At 34.3% G+C, this 14568-nt stretch overlaps 1 protein-coding gene across 2 annotated transcripts in view; it reads right to left on the bottom strand.

Annotated features, from left to right (window-relative positions):
- MRPL1 (mitochondrial ribosomal protein L1) overlaps positions 1–14568 on the bottom strand; it is a 56126-nt gene that overhangs the window by 21908 nt on the left and 19650 nt on the right. For both annotated transcript variants that reach the window (XM_055086046.1, XM_007115189.4), the window contains exons 4-7: positions 12248–12331; positions 11052–11123; positions 7568–7679; positions 1624–1730 (exon numbers count right to left, since the gene is read on the bottom strand). In XM_055086046.1, coding sequence (XP_054942021.1) covers positions 1624–1730; positions 7568–7679; positions 11052–11123; positions 12248–12331 — 375 coding nt within the window. The remainder of the gene's footprint in view (positions 1–1623; positions 1731–7567; positions 7680–11051; positions 11124–12247; positions 12332–14568) is intronic.

Here is a 14568-nt window from a genome sequence, read left to right as displayed (position 1 = left end):
AATTTGAGACACAACAACATTAAGAAACTTGTTTGGGAGGAGGGGCAATATAGGAGTAAGGGGTTAAGAGGTACAAACTATTATGTATAAAATAAGCTACCAGGATATATTGTACAACATGGGGAACATAAACAATATTTTATAATAACTATAAATGGATTATAACTTCTAAAAATTGTGAGTCACTATATTGTACACCTGTAACTTATATAATATTGTACATCAACCATAATTCAATTAAAGAAACATTTTCTTAAAAAAAGAAAAGAAACTTGTCTAAAATCTGCCATCCCTTAAGTAGCAGAACAGGTATTCTAGCCCAAGTCTCTACAGCTCTAGAACAGTCTCTTAAAATTTGTATTTGGTTTTCTGTTGTGTTTCACATTGCAATGTTGCCATCCCTGAGAAACAAGACACACTGCCAAGGGCCTTTTGGGAACAAGGAAATTCCAACATCAGATTCAAGCAGAGCTCAACGCCAACTGAATTAGAGCTAAGCTTTGATGATAATGAAAGCGATGGGGTGTTTCCCAATCCCTGACTGGATTAAACTTGCTTTGCCCCCTTTCTAAAGCAAGTTTTCCTTCCATAAAACTAGATAAGTTCCTTTTATATATTTCTGATGATTTACAATAGGTACAGCTCAATGAGTTTGGACTGTTAGTGGTGGGCTATAATGCAGAATTGCTTGCAGGAGTAGGATGGGAGGAGGAATAATAGCTCTTCAAATAACTCCAGTCATGAGGCAAGACAGGCTAAAGAGCCTGGACTCTTGAGGAGACTCCCAAGGATTAAATATCAAGTATGCCTCATACTAGCTGTGAAACACTGGAAAAATTACTTAACCTCTTTGGGCTTCCATCCCTTCACCTATAAATTAGGGATGATAATTTACCTCTTATAGGGTTCAGGATTAAAAGACAGAATATACGAAAAATGTCTGGAATAGTGCCTAGCACTTGGTAGGCACTGTTTAAATTTGGCTAACAATATTATTATTATTCCTATAGTTTCTGCATAGGAAAAAATTACATACATTAAATAGGCACGTTAGAAATTCTGTAGGATTAAGAAATATTAGCAAAAAACTATATCTTTTGAAACACAGTCCTATAAAAATCTGATTTAGCTATATTAGTGTCCCAAAAATGGCTTTGGAAATTAATTTCCAGCACCTTCTATAAGTGGGCAAACAGCTTTTAAAACACAAGCAGGGATAATAAGAAACAATTCATTAAAATAAAGCAAATTACTCAATTCCATTAAAGTAGCATTAAATACTTACTATGGACTCAGCATTATGCAATACTCTATAAGGTAAGATCTAGACCCAACTCCCAAAATGCTTAAAATATTAGCAAAAATAACATAGAATAGACTAATAAGGCAAAGTACAAGTAAATGTCAGAGAGTGGCACATAACCCTAGAAAAGAAGGAATTCTAAAGCACCACTAAAATTTATGAATTCAACCCATAAAAAAAATTATCTATGTATATATTTAGTGCCACTCCTAATGCTACTGACAAGGACAAGTTCAAAGGGCTGGTATGTTATAAATTATTAATGAATCACTTAAGCAAAAAATAAAAGGGGTTACTGAATAATTTTCACTATAACTTACTGTTCCTATTTTGGTCTCCAGAAAGTTCTCCCTTTCTTCATCTACCTTAATTTCATGTCCAGTTTTAAATAATTCAAGCATTTTGGGGATGTCTCGGCCAATGGAATCTGGTTAGAAAAGGAGAAAATCCAAAGTTATCACTACATTTAAACTAGTAGCAAAAATTACTGAATAAGAGAAACATTCAACTAAGATATAAAAAATGATTTGTGGCAGAGAGACTTTAGGGTGGCCCATTTCCTGGTGTTCATGCCTTTGTGTGATCCCTTCCCCTTGCATATGGATGAGAGTTGCAACGTGCTTCTAAGCAAGAGACAGTATGATTATGCATACCTGATTACATTACATAAAACTGTAATGCCTATCCTGGAGGAGTCTCTCTTCCTACTGGCTTTGAAGAAGCAAGCTACAATGTTGTGAGGTGGCATATGGAGAGAGCCATGGGTCAAGAAACTGAGATCCTCAGTCCAGAAACCTGCAAGGAACTGGATTCTGCCAAAAAGCCACATGAATTTGGAAGGGAACTTTCCCCAGTCAAGTCTCAGATAAAATCACAGCCCCAGCTGACACCTTGATTGTAGCTTTATGAGACCCTGAAGCAGAGAACCTAGCTTAGCTGTATACATATTCCTGACACACAGAAGCTGAGATAGTAAATGTGTGTTGTTTTAAGCCACTAAATTTGTGATAATATTGTTGTACAGTAATAAATAACTAATAAGTAAGTATATACAATGATGATGCTTACACTTTAGAAACACTGACGACAAATTAAAATAAAACCTATAAACTAACCCATGATAAAAGCTGACAGTGGAGTCTTGAAATCTTTGAAGAACTTTTTACTTACCTTTGTGTGAAATTTGTCTGACCTGCCTTACCATAAAGAAGGGAAGGAACTAGAAAAGTAGCAAGATCTAGCAGTAGAAATAATATCTCAGTGAGTGGTACAATCTGGAGGCAGCTCATTGCTGCACAAATGGTTACAGAAGCTGGCAGGAAGGAAGAGTTAAGAATTGAGACTTTATTGGATTCGAATGTCACTTTGTCCTCCATTGGGGGGAAAAAAAGATGCAACTGAATAAAGAAAGGAGAAAAAAGGAATCAAGGTAAAAACTAAGAATTTTCAAAGGATCATGGAGGAGACTCCAAACATAAACTATACCTTCCTAATCTTTAATCATTAACATTTTAACTCAAATTCAACACATAAAAATATATATATTTTTTAGTTTTACTTTAAACTTTTTTAAATTTGTTTTTTATTGAAGTATAGTTGAATTACAATGTTGTGTTAATTACTGCTCTACAGCAAAGTGACTCAGTTATACCTATATATATTCTTCTTCATATTTTTTTTCCATTATGGTTTATCACAGGATATTGAATATAGTTCCCTGTGCTGTACAGTAGGACCTTGTTGTTTATCCATTCTATATATACGTTTGCATCTGCTAATCCCAAACTTCCAATCCAACCCTCTCCCATCCCCCTCCCCCTTGGCAACCACCAGTCTACTCTCTATGTCCCTGATTCTGTTTCTGTTTCACAGATAGGTTCATTTGTGTCATATTTTAGATTCCACATATAAGTGATATCATATGGTATTTGTCTTTCTCTTTCTGACTTACTTCACTTAGTATGATCATCTCTAGTTGCATACATACTTCTAATATTCTACAATACCATAGCTTAACCTGAAAAAATTTCAATTTTGTACCTAGAAAGTGTGATTTATTTGAAGGGTAAGAAATACAATAAGGAACATACCACTAGAGACACACCACTCTCAGTGTGTCTCCAGCAGCTCTTCCCATGATAAGTCAATATGAAAATCTCATTATATACAGCCACTATGGAAAACAGTATGGAGGTTCCTCAAAAAACTAAAAATAGAATTACCATATGATCCAGCAATCCCACTCCTGGGCATATATCCAGACAAAACTATAATTCAAAAAAATACAAGGGGACTTCCCTGGTGGCACAGTGGTTAAGAATCCACCTCCCAGTGCAGGGGACACAGGTTCAAGCCCTGTCCAGGAAGATCCCACATGCCGCAGAGCAACTAAGCCTGTGTGCCACAACTACTGAAGCCCGCACGCTCTAGAGCCCGTGCTCTGCATCAAGAGAAGCCACCACAGTAAGAAGCCTGCGCACCACAACGAAGACTAGCCCCTCCTCGCCGCAACTAGAGAAAGCCTGCGCACAGCAACGAAGACCCAACGCAGCCAAAAAAAAACACACAATAATGAGAAATCCGGTGATAATGGGAAGTGGAGATTAATACTTTATATAGGATGGTTACAGAAGGCCTCTCTGTTTAAGGTGATATTTGAATAAGAATGTGAGCCAGGCAAATTAGCAAAGAGCATTACAGACAGATGCGACAATGAGTCCAAAGACCTGAGAAGGAAGAACAACACTTAGTGCGTATAAAGAAGGGCAAAGAGGCCACTATGGCTAGAGTAAGGGAAATGAAGGAGAGCAAAAGAACCAGCTGTAATATATCAATAATTCATCTAAAATAATTATAATCATACCTAATCATCATTGGAGTCATTCACACATAAATAGTTTTTAAACTAACACATGAGAGAGGGAAATTTAGAAAAATTTCAAATTGGTTACCCTGCAAAAATTCTGTTTTAGCATTTTTCTTTATATAATCAAATTGTTTCAATAATGCAAACAATACTCTGAAGTACAGCATGTCAATCTATGAGTTAAAAATAATTTACATTATATTTCAATAATTTTATATCCATTACTCTCAAATATGATACAATACCAACTTCCATACAGAAAGCAGTGTCCTACTCAGTAGATGTGAATACTCTTTGCACAAGTCTGCTGGAATATCCTTTTAACAAGACTCCAACTGGAGCACTGATGTTCAATCCTAAGAACTATGTGTTAAGAGGAACACACAGTAGTGGGTCCAGTTTTCTAATCATATCCCTTACCTGCCAACAACTTAGTATGCTTTAAAAGAATTCAACTATTTCCACATATGCCATAGTACCTACTATGGCTTAATAAGAGTAATAGAAAACTGATTCCATTAAGTCAAGATATTTTTCATACTAGTATTTTTTGTTTAGTAAATGCTAAAAAATAAGATTAGGAATAAAGAAAATCAAAAAATATCAATAAGATATATCTATATTAGATATGAAAGAATTTCAGAGGGCATTTGTATTGTGGAGAAAAAAAAGCTAAGTTGACAAGCAAAATGAAGGCCAATTTCTTCCAAGAAATTTTAAAAAGCAAGTTTTAAATGTCTTTTTTTAAATGAGATAAAAAAGAAATACTCAGAAAACAAGCCAAATGTGCACTGGAAAAATAGAGAACTTGCCTATAGTTATGTAAGCAATTAAAATAAAATAAATAAAACTGCAGCATTAAATATGCTGCAAAATGTGCACATTCAATCCAGCCAAGTTGGTTACACCCACTCCCACTAGAAAAACAAAATGTAAGATAAAATGGGAAACTAATGAGCTCAGCTGCAGGGGCTTGTTTGTTTGTTTTTTAATTCCATCCATTTGCTCAAAACGTAATTTCTATTTTACCCTTACATCTTTTGTTGGATGTAAGGGGAATCAAATGTTCCTAAACAAGATTCTGAATAAGCTCTAAAAATGCATACATAATACAAGCTTCATTTGTTCTAATGCACATCTGGTGTATTCTGTTTTCACATTTTTGACAGGTTAATCATTTGTCTTCATGTTTAAAGAACACAAATGTTTTGCCAGTGCTGTTAAGCAGATCGTGTGGGGCTGAAAAGAAAAAGTTAGGGAAGGAGAAAGGTCTGCCTGGTTTTCCAAGATGATTTGTTAAGCAAATTGGGGGGGCTGGGCGGGGAGAACATACCTAGGTAACTTGACCATGGTATACACAAGCCATGATTCATTATGAAAGCAGAAACAAAGCCCACTAATAAAAATAAACATTTTCAACAGAAACTTTTCTTATTTGAAATAAAGAAATAAGTTATCTGAAAACCTTTCAGTCCCAAATTTTGCAATGAAAATGGTAATAAAAAACCTCAACGCTAAAGAAAATTGAGGCCAAAAGAGTTATTCAAAGAATGGATAAAGCAGCAAAGGTAACAAAATTAATTTCTGTGAAAAACCAGTTAACCGTGCAAAGCGAGGAGCGAGCTGAATACAGATATATTCAGTATTCAGTTTCAGTTTTAATTGACTATATTTAATATTGTTTGGCTTTGTTGAGCTTGAATTTAATTAGAAAAAATATGAGAATTATTTTCAAATTCAACTACAACTCTGGTTTAATTTTTTAAATAATGTTCAATTTCCGGTCCTACTTAGGAAAGAATGTAAGTGTGCTTCCATGAAAACAAACACTACTGTATTGGAAATCCCTAATAAAAAGTGTCAAACCTCAGTCCAATATCTCAAAAGGATGTGTTATTCAATGCAGGCTATCAAGAATAAACAAAACACTAGTACAACAAAACTGAAGAGTACATTTGAATTTGCTTACAGCATAGAACACAATCTATAATTCAGATGAGCATTAGTGGCTATCATGTATGAAGAATTTTCGCAGGATTTTTTTTTAGCTCAACTAGAGTTAAAATTTGAAGACTAATCTACTAAAATGATTTTAAAATACTTGCTCTTTTACCTTATAAAATTTTATTTGAAATAACATCTATCTATAGCAGATATCCAGCACCATCTAAAAGAAATAATGTCTGCAAATGAACTTACTTTTCCTCCCAAATCTACTCCCTGTTTCCATTAATGACATCAACTTATTAGGAGAGATCCCAAGGTTTAAATCTCAGCATCATTTGACTCTTCCCTTTCTCTCTCTCAACATGTCCATTCCTAACTACTTAGTGCAAAGTCCTATTATCTTTCACATCTGTCCTCTTCACTCCAGTCTCATTGTGAAGACTTTAGTTTAAACATTACCTTTATTAGTCTCTGGCGATTGCACTGAACTGGTCTCCCTGCCTCTACTTTTGATTCATGCCAATACATCTTACAAACTCTTGCTAAATTAAAGCTCTGAAGAATCCCCCACCTTAAAAACTTCTAAGAGATTCCTGCTGAATACAGAATAAAAGTCCAAATTTATTAGGATCTTATTCAAGATTCTGCTCAACATGGCATCAATCTACCTGTCCAACATATTCTCTTTCATTTCAAAGTAGGGGTACCATTCACCACAGCCAAAGAGAACTAATTGATATTTCTGGGATGTAGCCTATAATTTCTAACTTACTTCAGTGTCTATGATTAACAGATTCTTTCCACTTAAAATAATATCCCCCTTAATCTGCTCACCAAATTATTCAAGGTACAGTTTAAATGTTACCCCCTTCAGGGTGCCTTCTCTGATTTCCCCACCTATGTATAAATTCCTCCTCTACTGAACACCTACAGCACCTTGTGAATTTATCATCTAATACTTCATACTTTATAACAAGGCTATTTATGTAGCACCCTTACTTCTCTTACTAGGTTTCATATGGGGGAAATATCCACAAGGGAAAAGTTGCTCAAGGGAAATAACTGCAGAACCATACACCGTAAGCATTCATACATATATGTCGAATGCTAACAGAAATGAGCATACATGTTATATTAATAAAGAGGTATAAAATAGTATGATGATAACATACGTAGTGGGTAATATGTTCCACTAATTTAAAACTAGAATATGGCCTAAATTTAAAGATCTGGTATTATAAAGTAACTAGGTCTTCAAATTACATTAAATCACCAATATTAATGCCAAAGGAAAAAAATATTAAATCCATATGTTCCTATATAACACAAAACTCAAACACCAGAACATATTATTTATTCTACACATATATTAGCAATTTTGTTTTCTAACTAAATATATATATTAGAAAGTTGTTGATAGCATATTGAATAGTAAAAGAATTCTCCCTTACTTCGAGTAAGCTTAGGAAATCTTTTTTTCAGTTTCTTCCTTAATGGACTAAGCTCCGGCATTATTTCTGGAACAGCTACATAAAAGTCTGGTTGAATTTCATCATCCAAAATCTAAAAATCAGGGGGGAAAAGATAACCTTAGATTGTATAAAAAGCTTTATCCTTCTAAAAATAAAGTCTAATGTAGCAATAATTTCCCTTATAATTTAGAAAATAGCTATTAAGCACAATTCTTTAACTACAAGGATCATTTGAACACATTTATCAATTATGAAAACCATCAGAAGCAAAACATTTTCTAATTTTTTCTTTTAAAAATAGCCACATCCATTAAAAACAAACAAACAAACAAACAAACATTTAATGGGCTTAATTCTTCCATGGCGTTATGTTAGGCAAAGTGTTACAAGCTAGAACATATCACTGATGTGTACATGGCTCATACAGTCCCACAAAGTTGAATTCATATGTCCATCAAAGCTGAAGAAATATGTTGAAAATTTTGTAATAGATCACATGTAAAATTAATAACCACTAGCTGCCAAATCACTAGCAACTACACTGCTTTCCTAAATTTGGAGTATCAGGAGAACTGAATCTATAATTATTTTCACAAAGAATTGAAACCAAAATTCTCTTTGCCTCCAAAAAATAAAAGAGGAGTGGAATGGTCAAAGACAAGTTTACTTATAGTTTATTATCCATACTCTATTTCCATTCTAAGAGCAAAGAAAATAATTTCAATTTTTAAAAGACATTTTAAATTAATTAGGCAGGCACCCCAAATAATTGTTTTACTCCTACAGTATACTCCATTTAAAAATTCAGTTGATTATAAAATGAAGCAACTTTTTAGAACAATACTGCCTGCACAACAAATATTTTACCAATGATTTTTTTGCATAAAGTCTTATCACAGTATGTCATTCAAAGCCTTGGTTTGGGGTTACACACTGAACTGTAAAAACCCGGACTCCGGCAAAATTAAGTGTGATTCTGGAATTTTATCTTCCTGTTACTATTTCTTCTTTTTACAAATTCTTTACTCCCTAAACAACATACTGTGCTCCCGTAAACAATAACAACTTACTTTAAAAGAGAACTTATAACATGCCAAGCATTCTGCTAAGCATCATACATGGTTTAGTTCATCAAGTCTTTACAATAAATCTACGAAGAAAGTACTATTGACCACACATTCCAGATAAGGAAATGGAGGGCTTAAGGAGGACGAGTCAATCTGTGCACTTTTCAGAGGCAGACCCAGAACTGAAACACAGGCAGTGTGGTTCCAGAACCAGGGCTCTCATCACTAGAAACATGAAAGCAGAGGCAATTTTGAAATGTCAAAGAACTGTATGTGACATTTCTACTCCAACATCTTCTAATACTGATTCTAAAACATGTTCCTTTGAAATAAATTTAAAATTATGTTTGAAAGTTATGCTATAGTTAACCTTAAGATCATATCATTAAATAATATAAAACTATATGGATGAAAATCATGCATGCTTTAGAGACAAGTAAAAATGAAACTATTTAAAAATCCCTCAGAACCAAGCATACTTGTGATATTTCACAAGTATTGTAATTAAAGCAAAATGAATTTAGTAAATAAAGTCTTACCTAAGAAATGACTAAAAGTTCAGTAAATTCATCCTATATTTACCTATTATAAGCACTAAGTAAAATAGTATTGATATTTAAACTAATTAAAAAATACAAGAATGTGTAAAAAAAAAAAAACTGCAGCCACGATACTATTTACAAAACTGTACTGAATTTACTTCATAACCTAAATACCTTTTGAAAATAAAATGGATGAGTTTTAAAAGATACCAGGGGGTAATCTGCAAAAATGTATTGGTTTTGATGCCTTATATAGGTGGCATTTTTCCCTCTAATAAAGGATCATCAGTGGGGCAGCTAAAGAGAAATTCTGTGCCTGTAATATTTTACTTACCAAATAATTTCAAAATGCACCTGGTTTCCTTATTTGGGTTACTTTTTTCAGAATATTTTATTTAATGAACTTAATGATACAGAATACTTTCTGCTCCCATACCATTTCTTTCTTGAGAAGTAACTTCTTACTTAACATTTAAGAAGTGGAGATATCTATTCAAACTCCACTGTTGCTATGACAGTTCTATAAGATACTCTTATGCTTGCGGAAGAAAACAGATGGAAGGCAGTACACAAGTTTAATAAGAATAGTTAGTTCTCTGACTCCGGGATCCAAGCTACACTCTCAAATTCCAAAGAATTTGTGCTATTGTTTATTTTTTAATATTAAAAGAATTTTAATAATCTTACTAAATTAAAATTTATGATACATCAGAGAGAATTGGGTACCACCCTCTGACTTTGACCTAGAAGCTGTATGAAAGTACAATCTCTTCATATCTTCCATTAGTTCTGCTCCCAAAAATAATTCTAGAGATTCCCCTTAAAAATCCAGAATCCACACCAAATTTAGAGAATTACTGGGGTAGAAAAAATCACACTACAAGCACTGTTGTGCTTGGTCCAGTTAATGGTCCAGTTAAAACTTCCCCCAAATCAAAATCTGAATACAGGACAAAAGATAAATTTTCAAATCACTTTCTCCCGTTCTAAAAACAAAACAAAAAGTATTCCACAGTCTAAAGGATTAAATTTAGAAGAGAAGATTTTAGAGAATGTTAGGGAAATCTTTTGTATTTCAGAAATAACTCCCAAACTTCAACAGATGTGCCTCTTCTCCCCACATCTTTTTTTTTTTTTTTTTTTGGCCATGTGGGATCTTAGTTCCTTCGTCAGTGAAAGTGAGGAGTCCTAACCACTGTACCACCAGAAAATTCCCCTACCCACCTATTAAAAAAAAAAAAAAATGTTGTCTTTGTTTCAAATGGGCTCCACAAATTCTTTGTCATTTTCTCAAGGCAGGTTATATAATCATTTTTTTGCCTCCATGCTAAGCCTACATTACTTCAATTGATGAAGTTGGGGAGGTAAAAGTTAAGAGTAACTAAAAGTACCATATTATAGAGGTCAGATACTATCCTTTGTGATCTACTAAAGCAAATCACACTTTTCACTCCAAGAAAGCAAAACCAATATCTGACCTTCAAAACGTGAATAGAGATATCCATGTGTGCTACCTTTTGCACTTCATCTCAAATCTCACATTCAAAACCAGAAAAAGTCATACTGCCCTTTCCAGTCTACCCACAGAACTCTCACAAACATATAGGAAGCAAAGAAAAAAAAATCACAATATAAATCAAGCATAATTAATATCAGAAAGTCTGGATAGTTTTTTCTTAGCTTGATTTTGAGACTCAAAAGAGTAGGAAAATTTTCCCCTGTTCTGTAAAGCTCTACTAACCATTTATCAAAAGATATGAACAGAGTGGTTATGTTCCACATGTAATAAATCAATAGATGGCAAAGATAACAGAACAATTTCTATAACTAATGAACATGAAAACAATACTGTACCTTCTGAATCAGATTAGTTCCTCCTGCAAATGCAGCTCCATTTTCTTCTGCTATTTTTATCTCTGATGCATTCTACCAAAACACAATAGTATGTACATCAATCTTTAAGCAAATTCAGTCTGCTTTCAAGTATTTGTCAGAAATAATACCACAGTTCAAAATAAAAACTGTGTTTTTTTTTTTACTTTTAATTGAATGTGCATCAATTTTCAACTAGATGCATCAGAGATATTACATCCAGAACAAGTTTAGTTTAGAGGTGATTAAAGTGTTTCTTGACTTAACATATGAGGAAACACATCAAAATGGCATATTAGGAACCCACCAAGTGGTCCTTAGTCTCCAATGCTATCAATACATCATCTTCCAAAAGTAAAAGATCAAAATATATTTATTTTGCTAATTTAAATGGAGACATTTTATCAAACCAATATACAAGAGTAAAATTTTTTTAATTTAAGAAACAAGAACCAAAATTTAGCCTATTGTCTGAAAATTCAAAAGAAAAATGCACAGTATTAGGTTTTTTTTTTCTATATGTTCCATTCATGCCATTTGGTTTTACTGTGAAAACATATCACTCCCTTATTTACTCAAGTTTTGTGGCATTCCAAGAGCTATATTTTCTACTTTCCTAGGAAAAGAGTAAAGAATTTCTTCATTGAAAGTGAGACAGAGAGAGAGGAATCAAAACACCTTACAAAACAAATTCATGAACATGTTATAAACAAATGTTTATAATACAAAAAGAATGACAAAGAGCTGTATTATTACACTTGTTATCACCTTGACTTTCTTGAATTTCCAGACTAGACCATTTTAAAAGTGTGGTTTCTATGTCTTCACAGCACTAAATGGTCCCACTGCTTTAACGTCAATGTTATTCTTGTTTGAAGAGTTTCAGTAGGAAGCAGCAGCTAGTAGGATAAATTCTATACTTCTCTTCAGTTTCTTGTGAGAAACATAATATGGTAGATGAATAATGATGAAGTTAATATTGTGGCTTAGCCCTTTCTCAAGCTAATGACATAACCTCAAATAAGTCATCTAATTGCTTTGAGCTTCATGTGGGGAAAATAAGTCTAGAGGAATGCTAAGGTTTCCTCTAACTCTACTCATTCAGTTATTCTAATCATTGACAAATGTGATATGTAAAAAAAATTAAATGATATAAAAAGTTGACAAAGGTTACTCACCCCTGTAAATACAGCAACTTTACTGGTCTCTGAAACAAATGGGTATGGCAAACTAAGAACACTGGCAAACGGATCCACTTTTTTCTAAATACACAACAATGGAAAAACAATTATGAAAAATTCATTCAGCTTTTCTATAACTGAAATATTCACTGGTTACACTTTAAGGCATAAGAGATTATATTTCTTTTGTAAGAAATCCTAATAAAAATCTAAATCTCTCTCCCCAGCTCCATACTCCCATGGCACTTGGCTTCTATCTCTACATCATTCATCACAGTCTCTCACGTATAAAGAGATGTGTTTGGGGGGCTTCCCTGGTGGCGCAGTGGTTGAGAGTCTGCCTGCCAATGCCGGGGACACGGGTTCGAGCCCTGGTCTGGGAAGATCCCACATGTCGCAGAGCAACTAGGCCCGTGAGCCACAACTACTGAGCCTGCGCATCTGGAGCCTGTGCTCCGCCACAAGAGAGGCCGCAACAGTGAGAGGCCCGCGCACCGCGATGAAGAGTGGCCCCAGCTCGCCACAACTAGAGAAAGCCTTCACACAGAAACGAAGACCCAACACAGCCAAAAATAAATAAATAAATTTATTAAAAAAAAAAAAAAAAAAAGAGATGTGTTTGCACTATCCATATCTTCCCCAGCACCTAGTACAATGCTTTCCACATGATGGATGCCAATAAATGTTTGCTACCCTGAATTAAATTCAAAAGAACATGTAATTTTTTTAATACCATCAAGCAGGACATGTATATAGCTATGCATATTGAACAATATCCAGCTGATCTGCTCAGTAGGTCACCCCTAATTTCCACCATTGGCTCTAAACAATCAGGTAAATCAGATGATATTAACTTTAAATCCAAGATAGATTGCCAAACCTGAAAGGCTCTTCTGAGTGGGTCTATTTTGAAATTACCTGGACCACCCACCACTTTCAGATATATTTGGGAAGCCAGTTGGAAAATCCCAAATAAATAATGGAATGCATGTGAGGTGCCCTAATACAGGTGGAGTTTCTACAGGGCCGCAGAACTAATATGTTCAGTCATTGGGTCAAGGACCTGTCTAGGCCTATGGCTCAGATCTCTTAGGGAGACGTCGCAGGGAAACAAGTTCTAGGCCCATAGTTTTGGTGCAGCCTTAAGGTCTGGAAGAAAGAGAAAAGGAGTTGCTCCCTAATTAAAACTGATTGAAAGATTATATGTTTAGAAAAGCTTTGCATAGAGATAACCTCCTGAGAATTTCTTTTCAGACAAGAAGGCACAAACTCGTAAGCACACTTTATATCAGACATACAACTCAGTTTTACTGACTGGCATTCCTTTGCCATTAACATGTCACAACTGACTTCAGTAAATTTTTCAATGGCAAGCAATCACAACAATAGCATCCCCTGGGGGAATGCTGGCTTGTCTTACAAGCACTCTATCAATAACAAAAAATGTCTCAGGAAAACAACTGTACCCTTCCAATGTTATTAGTTTACAAGTGGCTTCCATTTACGAAATGAAACCTGTGGTCCTACAAGACTTCGTTATAAACTACATTAATGGTTGACTGAGAAAGTGATTATCTTGGACACTACAACATTTTAAAATAAAAGAACAGTAACACTTTGGTATAAAATAAAATTACAACAGGGCTGGTATGAACTATAATAAATAAGAACTAAGAAATGAGACAGACCTTGGTTCAAATCCTAACTCCACCCCCTACTCTGTGACCTTGAGCAAGTTACTTCACTTTCTGTGTCTCAGCTTCCTCTTCTGAGATTATTATAGAATTAAATGAGCAAATGCATGCAAAGCATTTAGCACTGTGGCTGGTAAATATAAAATTTCCAGTAAATGTTGATCGTTATTATTAAACTCTTACCAAATCCTTCACTATCATCTCATTTAATCCTCACTATAACCAAATGAACTAATAAGCATTTTATCCCCCTTTATAAAGAGAGGAAAAAACTGAGATTTAGAGAGGTTAAACCAGAAGCTCAAAGAGCAGGTAATTGGTGATGCCAGGATTCTGGGCTCTACTGTAACCCGACTCCAGAGCCTATGCTCTTAAGCACTATGTTGTACTGCCTCCTTCTACGTGCTCAATTAATTGTTGTCGTTGAGGTTGTTAAATTGTATTCAAAAATACATACCTTCTCGTCTGACCCAAAAAAGACATTCTCAGAATAAAAATTAAAATATCATCTCCAAAAAAATTAGACTTCTTAAGTGAGAAGCTTATAAAATTTAGAGCTGTAATGGACCTCAAATCTAATCTAGTGTTTTTCCCACTTTTAGAATTTTATAAACAAGTCTTCCA

The sequence above is a fragment of the Physeter macrocephalus genome, chromosome 7 (assembly GCF_002837175.3).
Source record: "Physeter macrocephalus isolate SW-GA chromosome 7, ASM283717v5, whole genome shotgun sequence".
Classification (NCBI taxonomy): Eukaryota; Metazoa; Chordata; class Mammalia; order Artiodactyla; family Physeteridae; genus Physeter; species Physeter macrocephalus.
This window is presented reverse-complemented; position numbering and strand designations above follow the sequence as displayed.